The 23302-nt window shown below is 40.2% G+C and overlaps 1 protein-coding gene across 4 annotated transcripts in view; it reads left to right on the top strand.

Annotated features, from left to right (window-relative positions):
* Positions 1-23302, top strand: part of PAX3 (paired box 3) — a 105142-nt gene that overhangs the window by 62628 nt on the left and 19212 nt on the right. For 2 of the 4 annotated variants that reach the window (XM_067538652.1, XM_067538651.1), the window contains exon 5: positions 6651-6856. In XM_067538652.1, coding sequence (XP_067394753.1) covers positions 6651-6856 — 206 coding nt within the window. The remainder of the gene's footprint in view (positions 1-6650; positions 6857-23302) is intronic. The other 2 variants (XM_067538653.1, XM_067538654.1) reach the window with 1 other exon arrangement.

Genomic DNA, 23302 nt, shown 5'->3' with positions numbered 1-23302 from the left:
ATTTCTGCCTTCAAAGCTCTGCAGAAGGATATCCCTTTTTTCAGACATTTGTAAAGTGCATTGTGTTGCATCTGTAATAAATATATGGTTTTTAAATGGTTGTCATGTTTTTGTTGTTTAATTATTCAAATGAAATGTCTTGCTGAGAAGAAAAACAATGAGCGCTTAGGAATTATTTTGTTCAGTTTTCGTCTGGGCATGTCTATTTATGATGTGCTTTCGGAAACTGATAACTACAGAATTACATGTAGCCAAATCCCTATGAAATTGAGTAAAGATTTTGAGTATAATAGTGTTGACTAGGATGCATTATTTCCTGAGGCCACCAAACAGGTCATAAGGGGTTAATGGACAAGGAATTGCTCTCTAATTCTGTAATTCCTTCTTTAATTAAACTTCATGGCTAGTCCACTTGTGGCACTTATGGCTTCTCCTCCCACTTTGATTCGTTTCTGGAGGGAGGAATTTGTATCCCTGTGGGGTATGATTATTGTCCTGTACATGATCTTTTTGGAAACTGACATCTCTCCTCCTTCCTCCCGTTATTGCTAATCGGGGTTTGAGTACTAAGATCACTGGGCGTGCACGCGTGCACAGACGTGCACACACACAATATGTCATAGAAATATCTGAAATTGCTTACAGGATAAGGTATTATTTAATATAAATAGGGGTATCTGAGTCAGAACGTATGGTAGTACATTACAAAAACATTGCTATTTCTTAGGTACATGTGCCTATTTCTGGGCTTGATCAATATCCTGGTAGGTCTCTTGCTTTGTTAAAAGTTTATTAAGAGTTGTTTTTTCAGTCAAAGGCCCATCACCTTTGAACAGACTTCAATAAAGAAAAATATGATGCATTCTGCAGCACAGACAGCCTGCTATCATTTGAGATTACATTTGCCTGATTCTAATAATGCAGATCAGATAAGGCAAATGAACTTGATATTTTCAATAACAGTAGTCAGGTCTGGAGTAGAATGGTAGTGATGCTTTCATCTGAATATGAAAGCTATTTAATCTGAGGTTCATTTTTTCTTTCATTTTGTGATTCCATCTCAGAATTTGAGTTTGCATTAGATACATTAACCTAGATTCTTAGATACTTTGCTGAGAAAAATGTTCAGGTTAGCAGTCCTGTTTTACCTTTGAGCCTTTTCTTTACTATAAATGACAATCTTTGAAGATGAAATGAAAATGGAATTAAGCATATAATTATGTGCTAAATGCTTCATCCTTTCATGGACATAGAATGCCAGCATCTTCAGCAAACAGAGAAACATCAGAAATAGTTCACTGTTTATAAAATCATTTAAACTGCCTTTTAAAATTTTTCCAGATACCTCCCCCAGCCCATTTATTGAAGGCATTCAGGTGAGGAATCTGAGGTTGATTCAATTTTCACTTTAGCTATGCATTTCAACTTAAGCTTTCCTAGGATGAAACGCATATTTCCCTTGCAAAGTCTGAGTAAATAGCTTTTGATAGTTATGTAGAGGTTGGGGTGAATGGAACCTTCCCCCATAGAGAGGAAGGATGGTTCAGTGGTTAGGGAACACCTCTAGGACTTGAGACTGGGTTCAACTCTGCTCTGCCACAAATTGCCTGAGTGACCTTGGGCAAGTCACTTAGGACAAAATTTTCAAATGCACATGAGTGACTTAGCTTAAGTGACTTAGGTTCCTATTTTCAATATTTGACCTTTCATGTGTCTGGCTCAGTTTCCCATCTGTAAAATGAGGATAATAGAAGTTCCTTATCTCTTAAGGCTGTTGTAAGGTTAAATCATTGAAGATGGTGAGACACTAAGATGCTATGGTGATGGGGGTCATCTAAGAACCTTAGGCCTTGTCTACATTTAGAGCAGCATGTAGAATACAGGCACTATACGTGTATCTACATGCCTCAGTGAGAGGCAGCTGTGTCCGCACATGTCATTGTGGTATGTTACTATAGGTGTCTGGCAGTGGGGAGGCAGCAGTGAAAGGTTCCAGCAGCCAGGAGCTGCCAGGGACTTTCTCTACTGCCTCCCCATGCCGGAGCCTTTCCCTGCTGCTGGAGCCTTTCACTGCAGTGGGAAAAGGCTGTGGCGGCTCTCTGCTGCCAAAGCATTTCACTGCGATGTGGAAAGGCTCTGGCAGGGAGAAGGTAGTAGGCCACTACACTGCTAAAATAGCAGCATAGACGTGAGAGGCACTGGTTGGGTATGTAGAGAGCTGAACAGGTTATGTACTCTAGGGTTCAGGTGTGTAAAGCACTCTACTTTCCTCCTCTAAGCCATGCCTCACTGACTACACTGCTGTTTATACAGTGCTACCTGGGCATACTCTGTGTGTACTCTATACACCACTGTGGCTTTAAAGATACACTTTTAACTAGATGGGGCAGCCAGCATCAGCCTAGCTCCTGAGGGATGCTCAGAGAGAAGCACTGAAAGAGAGGCCCTGATATCGATGGGTTTGGACCTTCCTTTCCCCATGGATCCCTGGCCTTCAGAGGTTCCAAGGCCGGACCCCCATCATTCTTCATAAACTTCATCAACTCAAATCCCTCCAAACCAAAGGGAGCTTTTGGCAGAGAAAGTGCTTCACACAGGGTTTCCCGAGTCCCGTTTCAGGTTTTACCACAGGTAGGCACAGAGTACCATAAACCACTGTTGTGCTCTTCTAACAGAAGCACCAACTTCCCTTAATCTAGACGCAGACCAAGGCTCACGAGTCTGATGTGGCTCTTTAATGCGTCTCCTGCGGCTCTTTGCAACACATGATATTAAAACATCATTTGATTTAATTATTAACCAATCAGGAGGCTTTTACTATGTTATTAACCAATTGTAGTTGATAAAATAATACTTGTTCAGGCATTTTGCTGTAGGAATAGAGTGTGTGTGTGTGTGTGTGTGTGTGTGTGTGTGTGTGTGTGTGTGTGTGTGTGTGTGTGTGTGTGTGTGTGTGTGTGTGTGTAAACAAATTAAATGTTTCCCCTGTCCTACTGATTAAAGATGAATATGTAGTACTATAATAAATGAAACTATGAATTCATACTACGGTGGCTGTTTTGGGTAACGTTGATCGCTAATTTGGCACTGGAACCACTGAGGTCAGAGTATTGTTGGCCGAGCTCATTAGCCATAGTCATTCCAGTTGAGTTGTTATAGCAACAGAGAGTGATTATATCGGGAGCTGTTGTGGGGAAGATATTAAAAGAAGCTTGAGTTTCTTTCTTTTTTTAAGCTTCCAGGATGGTTCAAGGCTAGTGTTTGTAACCCTGCAAGCTTTGAAGAATGTAAAAGACCTGAAATGATTTGTCCATATATATTGGGAACTAAGACAAATTCAAAGAACAAGGAGTTGTATTTATTTCATGAGACACTAGAACTTGTACTTGATAATGAATAGGGTTATGAACCATATTGAAACATGGAATTAAACTGTTTGGAGTCAGCAGATCATGCTGTCTGTTCTCAAAGATTTTCTTTGAAAAATAGGGTGGGTATCTAATTTTAGGGCCCAAATCCTTCAAGTCTGCTCAGGCAAGGCTTTTCTTGAGGTGAAAGACTGAGAGTTGTATGTACTTCTCAATGCATTACAATTTTGAACTAAAAGGAAATTTTGGCCAAGGATGTCTGCGGAATTGGCCCCAAAATGTTTATTGTGGCTGGACAACTGAAATAGTTTACAGATGACATTAAAGTTAATCTAATTGCTGTATCCTAGCAATCTATGAAGTCATTTAGACATCTGACTGGTTAGTGTGTTGTTGAGAGTCTCTGGACTAGCAAGAGCTATTCCTCTATGTACCCAGAAAATCATAAACTCTTTAGCTGAATTGCCTGTAAAAGGACCTTGTCTTTCCTACACGCAAGACTGAGTAAATAGATTAGGTGTATTTATTGGTTCAAACAGCTTGAGTGAAATTGAATATGTAAAATAGTTGGAACTGAACAAGTCAGTCTCTTTAGCAGGAGTTAAAGCCAGAACAGAAATCTCCTTTTGTGTTTTTAGTTATGCTTGAATGAGTCACGTTCAGGAGATTATGGTATATCAAAGTCTGAACTAGTAATCTATTTCATTCTATTTAATTGTAGAAGTGGTATTAATATTTCAATAAACGATGAATTTTAATATCACTGGGAGTGCCCTTTTCATTGCTGGATGGGTTCTCTTGCAGAGTTTAATAGATGAGGGAATTTTTGCCTGCTGGGATAGTCTCCACTCACATGAGTTTCTGCCCTCATACCCCCTCCGCACCCCTTTTCAATTACAGTTAGCTGATGGTGGAGGAGAGTGGGTGTTGCCAGGGTTCTGGAAGAGGCTTTTGAAATTAACAATCCGTGTAAGGATAAGAAGTCAGAGTAAGACAGAAGTAGAGTGTATATTAACCCCCCATCTCTATCAGAACAAGGAAGAAATGAACTGCATGTGTGTGCAGTGTGTTGTAGCCATGTTGGTCCCAGGACATTAGAGAGACCAGGTGGGTGAGGTCTTTTATTGGACCAATTTTTGTTGATGAGAGAGACAAACTTTCAAGCCTCAGAAGTTGGTCCCATAAAAGATATTACTTCACCCACCTGTGTAGACATTTTGAGTCTGCTCAGTATATCCTGCGTATGCCCTATAGATATGGGGACACAGCAACTGCACAGAACCATATGTCTGAGCAGCCCCTGTATCTATATCACTATCTTCTTCCCACAGAGACTGGGAAACTAGGATAGGTAAGCTTGAGTTGTAAAATCACTTCTAAATCTGAACTTCCTTGTGTTTTGGGGAAGTTTGGATCTGGGAGCTTTGTTTAGCCCATAATAATTGGTTCTGCGCAGTTGCTGTGTCCCCATATCTAGAAGGCCTCTGCAGTCTGTGCAATGCAAACTCAAAAGTTTATTGGACTCATTTCTAGAAACAAAAGTGGGAGAAACAGAACAATCGAGCAATTATGTTAGCCACTAACGCTATATTCTCTTCTAATTGTGATTAATCTACAGCATGGACATGACAAGGACAAGTTATTGAAATACATTTGGGGGTGGTCAGTATAAGAATTGGATAAGAATTTAAATCCTGATTTCTCCGTAATCCTTTCATGTCTTCTTTAATCTTCCCTTTCTGACCAAACATGGCTGTAAATGTCATGGTGTAACCAAGGCTCTGGGCCATTTGTGGTGAAAGTCAGCCGAGGTGGGGAAGGACCATCATGCAATCTGTCGGTAACCCCTGTTCCACTGGTGCATCTTGCATTGGCTGTGCAGCCCAGGTTAACAGGGCCAGCGTGGGCAGATCTAGGGAACCTAGGGGGGTAAATTCATTCAGCACATTTCCCAGGCTGACTTTGTCAGTGTGGATCTTATGGTGTCCAAGCTGGAACATGAACCTAGTCTCCTAGGGTGGAATCCCAGGAAGAGATTGAAGTGAGAGGGTTGATATAATTCCAGTGGGATAATCCTTATTTTGTTTAGGACAGAGTTTTATGATTAGACACACATTCTGGTGTCAGAAAAGAACATGTGCTCCTTTGACCTAGTTCAGCCCTGGTGTAGGTCATTTTAATCAAGTTACACCAGACACAAACCTGGCCCTTCATGTGTTTTTTAATTTTTTCTAAAAGCAATTCTACTTTTTGTACCAGCAACGATATGCAGCTAATAAAAATATTGGCTCCATGTCTGCCTCTTTAATTGAGCAAAACTTCCATTGCAGAATTTGACCCTTATCAACTAGCTGAGGAAGAACTGACGGAGTGGAGAATAAGGTCAAATATAGATTACAGCTCTTAGTGTTTGCTTAGTGCTCATATTATCATATTAGCTCCCTACAGAATACCCAGTTGAGATCTTATATGAATGTTAACACTTGTCTAAACCTCCTGAGATTGTGCTAGGTAGGCACACGATAGATAAATAAGTGGCAAAAGGTTATGCAAATATAATCCTGTTGAATTATACTAGCATGGATGTGGAAGTACCATGCACATTTGCAGAGCTGGACAAATAATGCAAAAGATGCTGTTATGCAAATATTTAATCGCATTTAAAAATGAATTTGCTTCAGATATGCTCATGTCCCTTTTGTATTCAATTTCCATAATAATTTAAGCAATTGGGTTTTACTGACACATCTATGACAAGAGAATTTCAAAGTCACACTTATGGGTGTTCACTGGGGCAGAATTTTAAATGAGCTAATACAGGTATTTGTGCTGGAAGTGCTTTTTTGTTCACTCACTCAGGAGAAAGGTTCAAGACCACATAGCTAATTTGACCAATGAAAATGAAGCAAAATAGATCAAATTTCAAATACCTGCAATCAACTGATATAGTAAAAAATTCACTGAATATGTTTGAATAACAAATACATTCAAGGAAATCATAACCTGCTCCTAGATATCCTAGGGCCAGGAAAAGAGGGTATATTCATTGAAAAACTGTTGGGAATTATTCATTCATCTCAGCAAATGTACCGGTAATACACCATAATGTAGCATTTACCTCTGCTTTTAGATTAGAGTGTGTCCATTCTAGAATCAAGTTTACCAAATGAATCAAGATTCATATATGAAGCTATTTTTTCCTCAGTGGAAAAAAGATCATGGATTCCTTTTTCCTTTGGTTTTATCAGCTAGAACCTTATTGCTCTCTGATTTTTCTTCCAGCATCAGCACCCCAATCTGATGAAGGCTCTGACATTGATTCTGAACCAGATTTACCCTTGAAGAGAAAGCAGCGTCGTAGTCGAACAACCTTTACTGCAGAACAACTAGAAGAACTGGAAAGAGCTTTTGAGAGGACCCACTACCCTGATATTTACACTCGGGAAGAACTTGCACAAAGAGCCAAACTTACTGAGGCTCGGGTCCAGGTACATGTTTAAAAAGCTGTCTAAAGAAAGCGGTTTCTTTTTCCATCAATGCATAGGTTTATTAGAAAGCTTAGAGGCTCATTTTGCTTGTTCTTGCATGACTATAATTTGGGATACAAGGAAAGTGAGAAGCCAGGTTGTTTACAAGATCGGGTTTTTTTGTTTTTGGTTTGTTTTTCAATGGACTCTGGTTCTTAACTGGATCACTTTGATAGAGGTTTTTCTGTTTACAGATCATGGTACACCTACAATGAATGACATGGAAAGAGATTAGGGAGAAAACTTGTCTATTTGACAACACTCTGTGTATAGTCAGTCTCACCGTTTTCCCTATTTATAATTAATTAGCTAGTTTCACCTGTTTGTATTGGAGAGCAACAGAGGAGAGGAAAAAACATTTTAAAAACCCAGGAAAATTTTACTGTAAACCACAAAAGTTGACAAGGTGACTCAGGAACAGGTATACTACCTGAAAGTATTTGCACTTTAACTTTTGAAGTTGATGAGATTTCAAGTTTATGGTGTCTCCTTTCATCCTCATTATCATAGCAATTAAGAAATCTTTGGACATATACATTTTCAAAATAATATGGATCTGAGTAGATGTAAGCAAATTAAAAAGCTAGTGGGGAAAATAGTGGGAGTATATAAATAGACATAAAGTGGGTTTCCAAACCTTCTAGTTGGCCCATTCTGGAATGGACTATCCCAAAGAATTTAGATTCAGAGTGCATCAGACACTTTCTGCAGGGTTGCCAAAGAGATCTATGTGAAATATTTGCTACCAAACCCAAAATCATACAAAACTTGCCTGGTTTGGGATTCCATTAATAACTGAAAACTAGGATAAGATTTGCTAATTTGTGATCCATTTAAAAGGACTTGTGCCCATTTTAATTAGTTTCGAGTGGTTTGGGTAAGATTATGATTGGGTGTTGAAATCCATGCAAAATGTGCATCTGCACATATTTTGGACAGGAAAGCAGGTGAAATTTGTTTGCTTTAGCGGAATTTTGCTTTGATGTTCTGAGTTCTTTTGAAGTTAAGCCTGAGGGGTCCAAATCTCTGTAAATTGAAACAAACAAAAATATTGCATTAACCCTTACAAAATAAGAGCACCAATTGCAACACAGCACTGTTGCTGAGTACACTTCCTCCTGGATCCACCCATTTTGAATTTTGCTCATTTTTTGACTTTCTCAGGGAAGTGTTCACACAGCTCTTGTAACTGTTTGTTTTATGATCCACTGGGTGGATGAACTGTAATTCTTTGAGAAGACAAACTCAGTGAGGCATAGTTCCATTATTAATTGGAACACCTTTACTAAGAGTGAAATGCCAACAAAACAGATGACAGTATCTTAAATGGAATTGTACTGTACTAGACTAAACTGAGCAGTGACAATGGGATGCGCTGTGCACCAATATAACAGCTATGATCTTCTACATTAGGTCTATTAAGATAGGAATGATTTTAGGGTCTGGAGTTCCAGGAGACATTAACTTTAAAGGCAAATGTGAAAAAACAATGACATTATTAATATTTTTCTAAATCAATGACCCACAGTTGGAAGAAAAACAAACTCTCATTAACATAGCAGCTGTCTTAGTGTGGCTTTAACCCTGTGACTTCTTACATTCCTTATGGCTTCCTCTGTTCCCTTGAGACTCTCTCACCACTGCTATGATCTACAGCCTCACAAATTCCCTAGTACATCTAACATATGGATCTTTGACTTAAGCCAGCTTGGAAGGAAAGATCCTAGTCAATCAATGATTAAAATACCAGAACAAAACCTTTTCTGGATTAACGAAGAGCTACATCTGAAATAGCCAGTCTCTGGGTACTTGCTTAGTCTTCTCCATCTGCCTGGAACACTAGAAGTCTGACAAGGTAGCTCAGCACCAGCTGAAGATTGTTCACAGTATTGCATAAAACACATCTGTGAAGGGTGTGATCTAAAAGAAGAATCTAAAAAGGAAAACTGCAAAGTGATTTGAGGATGAGGAGGTGGATGGCGGCATTTTGTAGCTTTGCTTAATCATCTTTTGTTGATTTTTTTTTTTTTTTTTTTTTTTGGTGTGAGTAACAATACAATAGGAACCTACGGAAAAAATTCATTATCAATAGCTCTGTCATTTTTTTCCTGGCTACTGTAACAGAGAATGCTGTTCTTATCATGCAGGAAGCCACTGTTGTATTTCAGTTATTAGTCTTTATACACCATTTAATATTTGCCACAACCTCCAGCCTCTTAAGGCCTCTCTGTGGGCACTACATTCTGACACATCTGCTCTCTGGAGAGCCAGAAATGGTTTGTCAGGCTGAGAAGCTGCCTCTGTAGTGGAGCTGCAAACTCCGCTCCTTTAAGGTATGTCTACACGGTAATTAAAAACCTGCCGCTGGCCCATGCCAGCTGACTTCGGCTAGCAGGGCTCGGGCTAAGGCGATGATTAACTGAGGTGTAGCTGTTTGGTCTTGGGCTGAAGCTGGGGCTCCAGGACCCTGCAAGGTGGGAGGGTCCCAGAGCTTGGGCTCCAGCCCAAGCCTGAACCTCTATATTGCAATTAAATAGCCCAAGCCCCGTGAGCCCGAGACAGCTGACACAGGCCTGCTGTGGGCATCTAATTGCAGTGTAGACATACCCTTAGACATTTTTGACTGTAATATCCCTCCATCTTTGCCCCCCCCCTTACAATGTTCTAGACTCTAATACCAGCTGAGGGATGGGGACAAAAATGGAAGAAACTTGCAGTCAAAGCTGCATGACAATTACAACAGAGAGCTCAGCTACGGATGCAGCTTCACCTTCTCCTCATTCATCTGCAACTCCCATTGTGGAAACTTAATCCATAAATGATATGATATGGAGGGGAGACAGAGCGGGAGAGAGGGACGGTGAAGAGTGAGATCCTCAAGTCACACTCACAGTCAGAATCTGAACTCCATTCTCAGTTAGATTAAGGTTTATTCCCATACAGATGTGTGCAGTGGTAAAATTTTATCATGTGATACTGGAGAAATGGACATACGTATTGTGGTTAGTAATATGTTGGGATAGAAAGAAAGTGGGATTGTTGTGCAGCATGTAGCTTGCGAGTGTGATGTTTGTTTGTGTGGTGTGGCATGTGAAATGAAGTTGTACACATTTAATGTTGCTTTAACTGGTGATGCCTTTGATTTGTTTTTTTTTTGTGTTAATAGGCTTTGCTCCTGAGAATCCTTAACTCTGTGCTAATGACAGGTTTGTGTGTGTGTGGAAGATTAAGGTTGTGGAGCTGGTTGGGAACTGGAATTTCCAGTCTGCAGGAAATTGACATTTCAACCTTTATTTTTCATTCTGAATTGGAATAAAAAGCCAGAATTTCTTGTGAAATAAAATTTAAAAAAAGGGAAATATTTTGACTTTTTTTTAAATTATACTCTTACTAGTATAAGATAAATGTCTGAACAAAAAGTCACTTTGAAATGAAAAAATCCAAATGTTTCAGTATAAAAATGTTGAAACAGAACGACATTATTGAAAATGATGTGTCAGCCAAATCAACACATTCCTGAGTAAAATTTCAGGTTTGATGAAATGGCAACTTCCTACAGAAAAATCTTCCATCAGAAAATGTACAACCAGCTCTAGTTATGGTCAGGTGGTCAACCACTCTCCATGAGTCAACAAGTCTGGCTGATACATCTGGGATTTTCAAGACAAACAAACTACTAGCCATAGTTTAAAGGACTACAAAAGAGTACAAAAATGTCCTTCAGTCTGGTTTCTAACCAAATAGCATGAAAAAGGAGAGGTTTCATGCCAAGAGTCTTTCCAATACAAGTTGTCTGCTAATGCCAACATCTTAGAGCACGGGCCTCTTATAATGTTTTGGGGAGTTACTTAATTGACCACCATTTGCCCAGCCTTGCTACCGTGACATCTCTACATATCATGTGGCCTTTCCTGTGTTACTCCCCTGCTTGCTAAGTCCAACGCAGGTTCTAAGGCTGACACTTTTAAACACTGAAAACATTTATTTTTGTCACTTTCCTGTAGCCCAAAATTGCTTGAAGGCATGTTTCTCAATTTTTTCAGGAAAATAAAAAATCCCCTCAGGGAGGAGATCAAGCCAATTTCAGCCTGACAGATGTTTGAAAGTTGCAAGCAAATAACCGCAGGAAAATACCTTTGGTGAAGTGGAGGTGAAAGCTGTGACCATTGTTAGTTTAATAAATATTGTGTCACCGTTACTGAAAGACTGGATGGTGCCACTTAGGAACAGCCCATTCTGAGAGCAGCACCCACCCCCACAATGCCTTCTGCAGCTTGGTAGGGCATCCATTACATCAGACCTGGTGTGGTGCCTCTTTGAGTATGTCTATAGGGCAAAGAAAAACCCCTGGTACTGAGTCGCAGAGCCCAGGTCAACTGACTCAGGCTGCTGTTCCCGCATGGGCTGAGCCCAAGCTATGAAACCTGGTGCAGGGAGAGGTTCTTGTGGCCCAGGCTCCACCCCACGTGGGAATATCTATATTATTATTTGTAGCCGTGAAGCCTGAGCCTTACGAGCCTGAATCAGCTGACCCAGGCTTTAAGACTCAGTGCAGTGGGTTTTACTTTGCACTGTAGATATACACTTACTCTCCCCATGGGCCGACTCTGTTGGCTGATGCAAGGAGAGAGGGGGTGAAACTATGCTCCTGCCTCCTCCCTGATCCTCGTAGGTCTCTTTGGGGCACCCTATGTAACCCGGAAAGAGTTGGGACAGAGCAGTTTCTGCACTCCTCCCCATGTAGAGGCTGCAATTATGTCTGGGCACACAAGACCCAGAAGAATCTGGCCCTAACAGAATGTAATAATTGAATCCAACATCACAGATGTTAGGAAGCTAGGAAATGCAAAGTTAAGGCTGTCTTTAGAAACCTCCCGCATGCACTAGAAAACAAGATGATGTATGGTCATCCAAAGAATAATAATTTTGCTCTCTCTTTCCAACCTATACACTATGGCAGGCAGACAGGACCTGCCTGTACTGGGGAAATTTTCTGGCAGGTTTCAAAAATGGGTCTGCTAAACTGATTTAAAAATGGTTAGAAATGTAGTGTAGTCCCAGTTTGAGGTGTCCCGACCCATTTTTACTGAATCAGTTTGAAGACTACCTCCAGGTTAGAAAATGTCTCCAGTGTTGATAAGTCCTTTAATTAAGGACTTTTAAATGTGGAGCTTGTTTTTTGCCCAGTGTACAACCTCTGCTTGGTGCAGGGAAGGGGAGGAGGATCAGTTACTTCTCCTTGATTCTGTGCTGGCCTGGCCATGATATTAGAGCAGCCAAAGGGCTGTAATAATTTTGTCACCATTGCGAGGTCCTTAAGGATTTTACACTAGTGGAAGATTGGTGTAATAGAGAGGCATTCCACTCCCCTGCCCCCTGCATAACTCCTCCCTCTACGATGAGAGGTGCAAAGGGGCCAGATCATAATCAAGAATCAGGCCCAATGTCTTGATTAGGCTCTAAGACATTCACAGCCTCTTGCAGACAACTTAGTCTGGCTTGAGTGATTTATCTCTATAGATTGTCTGTGTATTTGAGGAACTCTGAAGAACATGACTTTTGTGTTGTACATAAATGTTTACGGTACCTGTGATCCCCTGTGACCCTGTGCCCTAGGAATGTAATCAACCTAATTTCTGTGCTAGCCTTTACAAAGTTAGTAGCGTCCATAAGATATGTCAGCTTTGTATCTTTTTTTAACAGTTTTGCAGTATGACCACACTTACATACTTTACATTTGAAAAGCCATATACTTGCAGAGTGGGCAATTATCCCTAATGTGATAAATTTTGGAGAAGGGATGTGAAAACCTGTCCTTTCCAAGTGATTGCCTTGAAGATGGCACAAGGAATTATAGACCAGTCAGCCTAACTTTCATATCTGGGAAAATACAGGACCCAATTATTAAACAATCAATTTGTGAGCAGCTAGAGGATAAGAAGTTATTAGGTATAACCTGCATGGATTTGTCAGGAACAAATTATGCCAAAACAATTTTTTTTTGGAAGGAGGGGGAGACAGGGTTACTGGCCTAGAGGGGAAAGCAGTAGATATGATATGTCTTGACTGTAGTAAGGCTTTTGATGCACATGACAGTCTTATTAGCAAACTAGGGAAATGTGGCCTAGATGAAATTACTATACAGTGTGTGAATAACCATACTCCAAATGTTACCAATGGTTCACTATCAAACTGGGAGGTCATATCTAGTGGAATCCCACAAGGGTCAATCCTGGGTCTGGTACTAGTCAATATTTTCATTAATGACTTGCATAATGGAGTGAAGAGTGTGCTTGTAAAATTAATGGATGACACTAAACTAGGAGGGGTTGCAAGAACTTTGGAGGACAGGATTAGAATTCAAAAAGACCTTGAAAAATTGGAGAAATGGTCTGAATTCAACAAGATAAAATTCAGTAAAGACAAATGCCAAAGTGTTTTACTTAAGAAGGAAAAATGAAATGCACAACTATGAAATGGGAAATAACAGGCTAGGTGGTTGTACTGCTGAAAAGCATCTGGAGATTATAGAGGATCACAAATTGAATGAGTCAACAGTGTGATGCAATTGCAAAAAAGGCTAATAAAATTCTGGGGTGTATTAACAGAGGCGTTGTATTTTGACACTAGAGAGGCCTCAGATGGAGTACTTTGTCCGGTTCTGGCTACCACACTTTGGGAAAGATTTGGATAAATTAGAGTCCAAAGGAAAACAACAAAAATGATATAAGGTTTAGAAAAAGCTAAACAACGAGTAAGGGCTAAAAAAACTGGACAATAGTCTTGAGAAAAGAAAGTTGAGGGGTTACCTGATAAGTCTTCCACTATGCTAAGGGCTGTTATAAAGAAGACAATGATCCATTGTTCTCCATGTCCACTGAAGGTAGAATGAGAAGTAATGGGCTTAATCTTCAGCAAGGAAGATTTATATAGATATTAGGAGAAATTTTCTATCTATAAGGGTAGTTAAGTTTGGGAATAGGTTTCTAAGGGAGGTTGTGGAATCCCCATCATTGGAGGTGTTTAAGAACAGGTCGGACAAAACTGTCCGGGATGATTTAGCTTTACTTGGTCCTGTCTAAGTGTAGAGGACTGGTCTTGATGACCATCCAGCCCTACATTTCTCTGATTCTATGGCAGAAGTTTGTTGTAGCCATATAAAGGGGGGGGGGGCACTTTGCATACTTGCTTCAGTAATGTACAGTGAGCCTATCAATAAGAATAGGGAAGTCCAGTAATGTAGCTCTCCATTTTGAAGTCTGTGATGTAATGCAGATGTGCACTCTTTGAGGATGGGAATTTCTCAGCTTTCATTCATTCAGTGGGGGCTAATACAGTTGAGTTGTTACAACTAAACAGTATTTCCTATGATGTTGTTCCTTAAGTAATTTATTTGATATGGGAAGCATTAATCCCACCTCAACAAAGTTTTTTGTCTAGGAATTTCTGTTGTTTGTTTTTTACTAAGTATTTAAGAGTTGCTCTATAAGAAGAGTGCCTCATAAACTACTGGCAGAACTTGAAGGGATGAAACCTGCTCTTTCTTAATTACCCTCTACCTCCATATGGCTTTCTCCTCCACCGACTGCCCTTGGACCTCCATGTGCCTCTGCTCCTCCCTGTTCCCCCTAAACAGGCCCCCTGTACTCCTATTAACTAGTATTTTACTTTCAGACTAATCATATTGAAAGTGATGGAACTACTCAGAGTAAAGTATTACTAAGCTTAAATAATGATGGAAAATTCTGTTTCTTAATATGTAAATAACTTCCACTCACCACTTCCCTGAAATCAGTCAAAGGCAACAGATTAAACCAGATATGGAGTTTCTAGCCTAAGTCCTCATTTTTTAGTTATGATATGCTAAAGAAAAAATAAATAAGACAAAATTTCACAAAGTGAAAACACCTATTTTTTCTCTTCTCTCCTAAATCCCTTTTTTGATTTATTTCAAACTTTCCAGAAAAAAATAAATTGTGTGAAAATTCTTTCTTTCTTTCTTTCTTTTTTTCAGGTTAGTGTGGGAATGGGATATTTCAAAACCAGACTTACCATGGTAAAATTGTTACAGCCTTATTTACGGAGCAATGCTATGCAACATAGAATAATCCAATAATCAGATCAGCTGCAAGTGGAAAAAGTCTTATAAGCCTAGAAGTTTCAAGTCATTTTAAAAAAAAAATGGATATCTTTTTCATAATGTTTAGTTGCATGTTGGTTTTTTTTCTCTTTCTGCTTTTCTGTAGGGATAGAATAGAGAGGGGGAAGGAAGGCAAGATAGAGTGATGAAGAATTTGCCGTTACTTTTGTTAATTTTTAGTGAGCTTTTAAAATTGAGATTTTAAAATCCAATCCTGTGGATTTAATAGTGTCTCTTCCTTTCTTTGTTTTCTTTTGTAACAAACTAATTGAGGGGCTAGACAGTTACTGAAAAATTATGTGAAAGGATGAGCTGTGTCTAGAATCAAGTCTGAAGTCTTTATTGAATCTGAATTTCCCTAAAGTAGACTGAGTGTGTAGTCCAAACTACTCAGCCTACCACTATGGGTAGTGGGGCACTGAACACCTTTTGACACGTTTCTATTGTTAATACTGTTTTGCTATAAGAAACAGAATCTGTTTTGAGGCACATCCATTTTACATCATGTAGAGAAAAACGAAAGAAAATACTTTGTATAATTTGGTAGAAAATATCATAATTACAGACGTTTTTTCTGGGGAGAGGGAAGAATTTATCTTGGTAAATTATCTAACTATAGATCTATACTGGCCAAAAATGGTTCAGTATGGTGGTTAAGAAAGGAAGTAATTCTGTGATCCTGTTTTCCAGTTCTCTGCTGCCAAGGGCTCAAATTTGAGGTATTTTAATGGTAAATATATATTAAATAACAAGAAAACTGAAATATTTTCAAAGAATACTCAACTACAGTATTTTAGAAATGATTAAATGAAAAGACTAAGTCTGGGATTTTTCAAAGAAACATAAGGGAGTTAGGTGCCTTGCATTTCAATGGAAGTTGGGCACATAATACCTCTTTTGGAAAATCCAAGCTTAATTGTTTTGTGAAATGTCTCTGATGTCAGTCCAGTGGAAAACTGTCTGTATCACAAAACCTATCACCACGACTGGCAGACGTCTGGGCAAAATTAACAGAAAGGCCATGGCCTGAATGGGGATGGAAACGGAATTGCCCTCTGACATTCAGAGGAGCTCATTCTAGAACAGGATGGGGGCAGATTGGTAGGGCATTGTTCGGAAGCTGACCTATCTATGGTGTATCTGTTCCAGAGATGCATAGGGCCTGATCTTCAGCTCCTTACTCCAGGGCTCAACAAACCCCAGGCGCTAGGTCGCCATGGCACCTAGAAATTTAAGTCTGGCCCCTAACATTTCTCCTGTGAGAGCGGCCGCTGCGCTCTGGCCAGGACGCCACTACACCCATGTGGCAGGGCTGGGATGGGGGAGTGCTGCAGCTGCTGCACTCCAGTCAGGGCGCCCCACTGCTTGGCCCACATTGTAGGAGAGGGGAAGGGGTGGGGCTGGGAGGGGAGAGCAGCTGCTGTGCTCTGGCCAGGGCACCCTGCCGCTGAACTCACGTTGTCTGGCTCCTTAATTTTTGGACTGGTTCCTAGCTCCAAAACAAATTTGTCGAGCCTTGCCTTACTCAGAGTAAGCTCCAAGGGTCTGCTCCAAAGTCCACTGACATCAATGGAAAGATTGATTTCTGTGGCCTTTGCATTGGAACCTTTCTTTCTTTGAGACATTTTGCTTGAGTGAGGAACACAAGACTAGACTCTGAGAGAACTCCTGACTCCACAGCTGTTTCTGTCAATGCAGCGCCTTTAAATTAACACAAACATTTTAAGGGACAAAAATCCCTAATGTATAATAAAGAAAAACACCATGAGACAAAAGAAACCAATTCTTTGGCTTAAGTTAAAAATGTCATTAACAATACATCAGTCTTCTGACTTTGATATATCTTTGTATGTCTTTGGCACTCATGCTTGCAATGGCCAGATTGTATTTAGTGCAAATTATCCACTAGTCTCTTGCAAAATTCACTTTTCAAATGTTTTGCCCTTTTGGTTCAGAGATCTTACTGCCTTAAAAGCACATAGAAAACTCTTTGTTTATGATAAGACTATTGAAATGTCAAGGATAATTACACTAGTGTGATCCCAAGTGAATAACTGTATCTTTTTAAGAATTCTTAGTCAAAATCTAGGAAATATAACATTGGCTTGATCAGTTGCAAACTGCTTAAAACAAAATATGATAACAAAAGGCAAGATGTAAATATTAGACATTAGAGATAGAAAAGGCCTATTAGGTCATCTAGTCCATTCTCTGCCAGCGCAGAATTGTTCCCTGTAGTATATACCTGAGTGATTTCTGCGGTCTACTTTTAAGTGTCTCATGTGATAGTCTCCAATATTTACCTTCAGCGACTATCCCCCATTCTGTTATAATTCATTGTTAGGAAAATATTTCTGATTATCAGCCTAAATTTCATCGTCTGTTCCTAGGAAGACTTAAAGAAATCCTATCTCTCTGTGTTGTTTTTTTAAACATCCTTCAAATACAGTAGATTGTAAATTCTTCTGTCATAGATTGTACATAAAATGTTTTAAAGGATCTGAGTCCCACTTTTAAAAATGAGCAGTTAGGAGCCTAAGTCTCATTTAAAGGCAATAGAACTAAAGCCCAGATTTTCAAAAGTGTTTACCTCCCATTTGAAATCAAAATACCTAAATACATTTAAATACCTTTCAGGATTTGGGTCTAAATGCGTAAGTCCCTTTGTTCCTAAGTCACTTAGGTGCTTTTGGAAAGTTTACCCTGTGTCTTCACGTGGCATCTAGCCCAATGATGCCCTGGTTAGGTCTCTGTCTGCTACTATAATATACATTTTAAATAACAGATCATATTTCCTATTAGGGCTCAATACTGCATAGGGATAGTAACATCTGCTCTGGATGTATATCATGTGGCAGCCTGATTGTGCATTACTTTTGCTTGCACCAGCAATTCATGGTGGTGGTGGCTATTCTATACACCACACTGCAGTGCTCGGTGCTCAGGCCCTGCTATCACTGATCAGCTCCTGCACTGATCTTTTACCTGCTCTTACTTGTGAGGGCTAGTTACACCATATAATCAAAATGCAAAATAGCTGGGTTGCAGTCATTCTGGTGTTTTGGAGTTACTTCCATTCCAGGCCTGCAGTATTTAGTCCGACAGTGTCACAGCTGGGTTTCTATCAGGCGTTATGGTGCTAAATGGACAATGTGAACATTTGGTGTTAATTATCTTGCTCATAGCAGAGGGGTAAGGAAAGAATGCAAAGGCATTATAGGCTCTCCCATATTTGAGGGAGTAATTCATTATACGGGAGCTTTCGCATAAGTGAAGTCAGAAGAATGGGAAACATGCCACTTTTTCTGATGTGATGTATTGCCAGTTTGAACTGCAGTGGGAATGAAGAAGAAGAAAAAGTTTCCAGTGCGTTAAACACCTGTTTGCTTGTGCTTGTGATTTTTTTTTTTTTTGGGTTAAGTCTTGGGGCTGATTTACTCCCGTTTTGTTCCATCTAATTTCACTGATTGCAGTGGAGTTATACAGTGGAAAACTTGAGTAACATAGATGTAAATCAGGTCTCCAGTTATGTATATACTGAGGGTCCATCTAATATTTGTGAGAGTGCTTATTTTGTCTTGAATTTTTCTGAAGCCAGCTGATACTCTAGGAAAATCTCAGACAGCCTAATAGTAAAAACTGTCATGCTGTAACGTCCAGGGTTATAGGTTCAAAACATCACTGTGCTCATTTTTAAAAATTAAGGCCCGTTTGTGCTGAAACAGCCAGGCCTGGTCAGCACTAGAAAATTAGGTCAGTTTGTTGGTTAGGCATGTGAAAAATCCACAGAAGCGTTATTAAGCTGATCTAAATCGCTGTATAGACAGCTACCATCTCCTGGGGAGGTGGATTATCTATGCTGATGGGAGAACCCTCATGTTGGCATACGTAGTGTCTACACTGAAGATCTGTGCCACTGTAGTATGTTAAGTGTAGATAAGTCCTTGAAGAAATCACCTTGAAGAGTGGTTACTTTTGTCTTATAATCTTCTTATGGAATCTAAGGCTGAACCAAAGTCCATTGAAATCAAGTCCCACTGACTTCAGTGGGTTTTGGATCAGGTGCCTATTTCTAAGGTACAAAAACATTACTATAACAGAAAATGAATGTTTTTAATGTATAATACCAATAAACTTCTGACTCGTGAGGGGGAGAGAGAGAGGATGTGTGTATATGCTGTAGGAAAAAATAGTACTAATGCCATACTGAGGTTTGTGAAATAAAGTATGAAGTCATGCAATAAAGTGTTATGGTTGAGAACATAGCCCTCACTTTGGGCTTATTAATGCCTTAATTTGTAGGACATCATTTTCCTCTCACATTGGTTTTATACTGCTGTGGCTCTATTTATTTCACTAGTTACTCCTGATTTACACCAGCATAAGTGCAAAGAGAACCAATCCACTAGCTAGTCTATCATTCTAAAATATTTAATAGTTAGTACATTACATGTAATAATGCACCATAATACAAACTGGACCTTCATATGCAACCTTATAAACACCAAGCAGTAATCTAGTCCAGGGGTTCTCAACCTTTTTCTTTCTGAGGCTTCTCCCAACATGGTATAAAATCTCCACCGCCTACATGGGCCACAATAACTGTTATTCTGCATATAAAAGCCAAGGGGGATGCAAGCAAGGCAATTGCCCAGGACCATGAAAAACTCAGTTGCTCAGACTTCATCTTCAGTCCCCAGTGATGGGGTTTATGGGCTCTGGGGCATCAGGTCTGGTGGGGCTCCTGGATCTTAGTGAGTCTGATGCGACCCTGCTTCGTGGACCCTCTGAAACCAGTTTGTGGTTCCCTGGGTGGCCACCTACCCCTGGTTGAGAACTGCTGATCTAGTCCACACAATCTTCAAATCTGGCTTAATTTAAAAGTCACAAGATCTACAAAGCACGTCAAATTTGAAAATATTTGTTTGGTAATTTTAAACTGTTTGATTTGTAAATTCACTGCACTGAAATTTGTGAATTAGAAAACCTACATCTATTTATCTGACTAAACATTAGATGGCTCTAGTTAAATTCCTCTTCACTAAGTGGAAGTTCTGTCAGTACTGCTCACTAGATTATGAAAAATCAGTTTTCAGAGATATTGCCCAATAAAACAGTTGCCCCAATTTAGCATGTCCCAATTAAGTAGTATTACTGGAGTAATATTTTAGGCCCCAAGTATGCAACAGTATCTGTGCAGATTGGCTCCTGCAGCAGTGTAGAGCCACACAGAAGTCAGTCAAGCGCCATATGGACACATCCATGGAGTGTATCCATTTGTAGGATCAGGACTTTTCTCTGTAAGCTTGCCAAAGCATTGTAATTAGTCAAAAAGGCTAACATGTTAGAAAGGGGTGGAAAATTAGACAGAAAATATAATGCCACTTTATAAATCCGTGGTGTGCCCACAGCTTGAATACTGTGTCCAGTTCTGGTTGCCCCATCTCAAAAAGGATATAGTGGAACTGAAAATGGTTCACAGCAGGGCAACCATGATGATCAAAGATACAGAACAGCTTCCCTGTGAGGATAGACTAAAACAATTAGGGCTGTTCTGATTAGAAAAGAGATGAGTAAGGGGGATATTATAGGTCTATAAAATCATGAGTGATGTGGAAAAAGTGAATAAGGAAGTGTTATTTACTCTTCCACACGATACAAAAATCCAAGGTTACCTGTTTAAATTAATAGGCAGCAGGTTTAATACAAACAAGAGGAAGTGCTTTTTCACACAACACATAGTTAATATGTGGAACTCATTGCCAGGGAAGGTTTGTGGTGACCAAAAGAATAACTGGGTTCAAAAAAGATTTAGATATGTTCATGGAGGATAAGTCTGTCAGTGGCTATTAGCCAAGATGGTCAGGGACACAACCCTCTGCTTGGGTGACCCTAAACCTCTGACTACCAGAACTCAGGAATGGAAGTCAGTGGTGGATCACTACATAATTGTCCTGAACTGTACATTCTCCCTGAAGCTCTAGTACTGGCTGCTGTTAGAAATAGGATATTGGGCAAGATGGACCATGATTTGACCCAGTATGGCAGTTCTTTCGTTAAGCTCTTTGGAACAGTGACTATGTCCTTTTTAGTTTCTGTAAAAGCTTCATGCAAAGCTGTAGCGCTATACAATATTTATTATTATACATACAAACAAGCCAGGTTTGAGCAAAATCCATGGTATATACACATGTAATATATAAAAACAAATATTAACATAAATCATGTAACATTATCGAGTCAAGTTCAAGGTCTCAGTCCTCATGTTTAAAACACTCAGTGGCCTTTGCCCAGCATATCTAAAAAATCACCTAAAGCTCTGGGATAAAGGTGCAAAGGAACTCCTACAAGGGTAAAGTTTGTCTGTCGGGGAAAAAGCGCTTTCTCTGGGGTCAGTCCAACACTGGAACAAACTCCCAGAAAATTCACCAAACCTTCTGTTTCAAGTGGAAGGCACATTTCTTCAACCTGCCTGCTCTAACAGAAACACAAAGCAGTGTGTGTATTTAAAAAGAATCAGAAACAGAACAAAACCTACACTGCACGCACAATTCTCCCCCTGGGGAGGCGAGGATGAGGGAGAAAACAAACCGCACGTCAGACATTTGTCGCTTAACATGATAATGGAAGTTGGTCCGCTACTACAGAGTTGGGGGCAATAGAAGAACCTACGTGACAGGGGTGGCCAGACCGTGGCTCCTGAGCTGCATGTGGCTCTTTTACAGTTAAAGTGTGGCTCCCTCCTACCCCCTCATACACCCGCCCCCATTCTCCAGCTACCAGACTGGGGTGAGGAGCTTGGAGCTTCTGCCCAGCAGCAGGGTGGTTGGGCTAGAGGATTCTGTCTAGTGGGGAGGAGGGTTTCAGGGGGTCAGTAAGTTTGGCCACCCCTGCTATATGGAAGAGAATAGAACGGTTTTAGGAGCTTTTCCCTTCCCTTTTTTCTGTAAAATGGAGTTAAAATACCTGCCTTACAGTGGTGTTGTGGAGCTCAATTAACGTTTATAAAACATTAAGATCTTCAGATTACCTGGTGACCTGAGGAAGGGAGAGTGTTGTGCACAAGACACTGGTTAGGGAATGATCAGTTAGAGCTTGTATATAGGTGATGCTGCTGCCCACTGCCTCCTCAGTCCCGCTTCGCCTTTCCAGTCACCATTTGGCCCCTCTATCTTTCTCTTCTGTACTTCTCCCAGGGCTCCTTCTCAGAGCTACCTCACTATGTCTTCTCTCTCTTGGACCCATTTCTCATCCACAAGGTACCATGTCCACTTTGTGCAGCTGCAGGGGCAACAAAAAAGAAAATGTTTTCCTGTAGGACTGATGAGATAACTATAGAGGGGTAGCTATGTTAGTCTGTTTTTATCAAAACGAGAGTCCTGTGGCACCTTAAAGACTAATACATTTATTTGGGCATCAGCTTTCGTAGGCAGAAACACACTTTGTCAGATGCCGACTTTGTCATCTGACTAAGTGGGTTTCTGCCCACGAAAGCTGATGCCCAAATAAATTTGTTTAGTCTTTAAGGTGCCACAGGATTTTCATTGTTTTGCTATAAAGGTTCAGGAGAGGGTGAATAAATATGTGGCTTTGTGGGAGGAGAAGGAAAGGGTCAGGGTTTAGGCAGTCTGGAGGATAGGAAGAAAAGTCCAAAACTGGGGGTGTGGGTCCACCCCTATTATTCACCAAATAACCCTCTCTTTGTCCATTGACTCCTTAAGCAGCACCCAGCAATAACACGATGGCCTTTCAGTTGTTCCAGAAGGGGAAGCTACATGTGCAGCAGAAGTAAAGAAGCGTGCCTGTTTCATCCGTCCCCATAGCTAAAACGTCAAGCCAACTCTACATGATGCTGCAAAACTGGGAAAGAGGCACACAAACATTCAACCCCAGCAGAAAAAAATCTAGATAGGGCCAGTTCTCATTATACAGTGGCACATCTGTCTAATTTTGAAGTCAAATGGCACTATATATTTTCAGAGTGGGGCCTGTGGAGCAATATATGTAGGACAAACAGAGGACATAATGACCCAAACCTACCCAAATGCTATGATGTCCCTCAGAATGCAGGACACTTGAGATGTCTGATGCAATAGTGTCTTTTAGACATTGTACATCATTATATTTTCTTGCCACAAATAATGTCACTCCTAGAAAGCTGATTTGTATTATTTAGATCAGTGGTACCCAAACTGCCTGTGGAACACTTGCTGGTGATAAGTGTTGAACTGACTGGTCACATGGTTCTAATTCTGCTCTTGTTCCCA

This window comes from Emydura macquarii, unplaced genomic scaffold (genome assembly GCF_026122565.2).
Source record: "Emydura macquarii macquarii isolate MOO-44397 ecotype Brisbane River unplaced genomic scaffold, CSIRO-AGI_Emac_v2 contig_499, whole genome shotgun sequence".
Lineage (NCBI taxonomy): Eukaryota > Metazoa > Chordata > Testudines > Chelidae > Emydura > Emydura macquarii.
The sequence above is the reverse complement of the archived record's forward strand: the minus strand, read 5'-3'. Positions and strand labels throughout refer to the sequence as shown.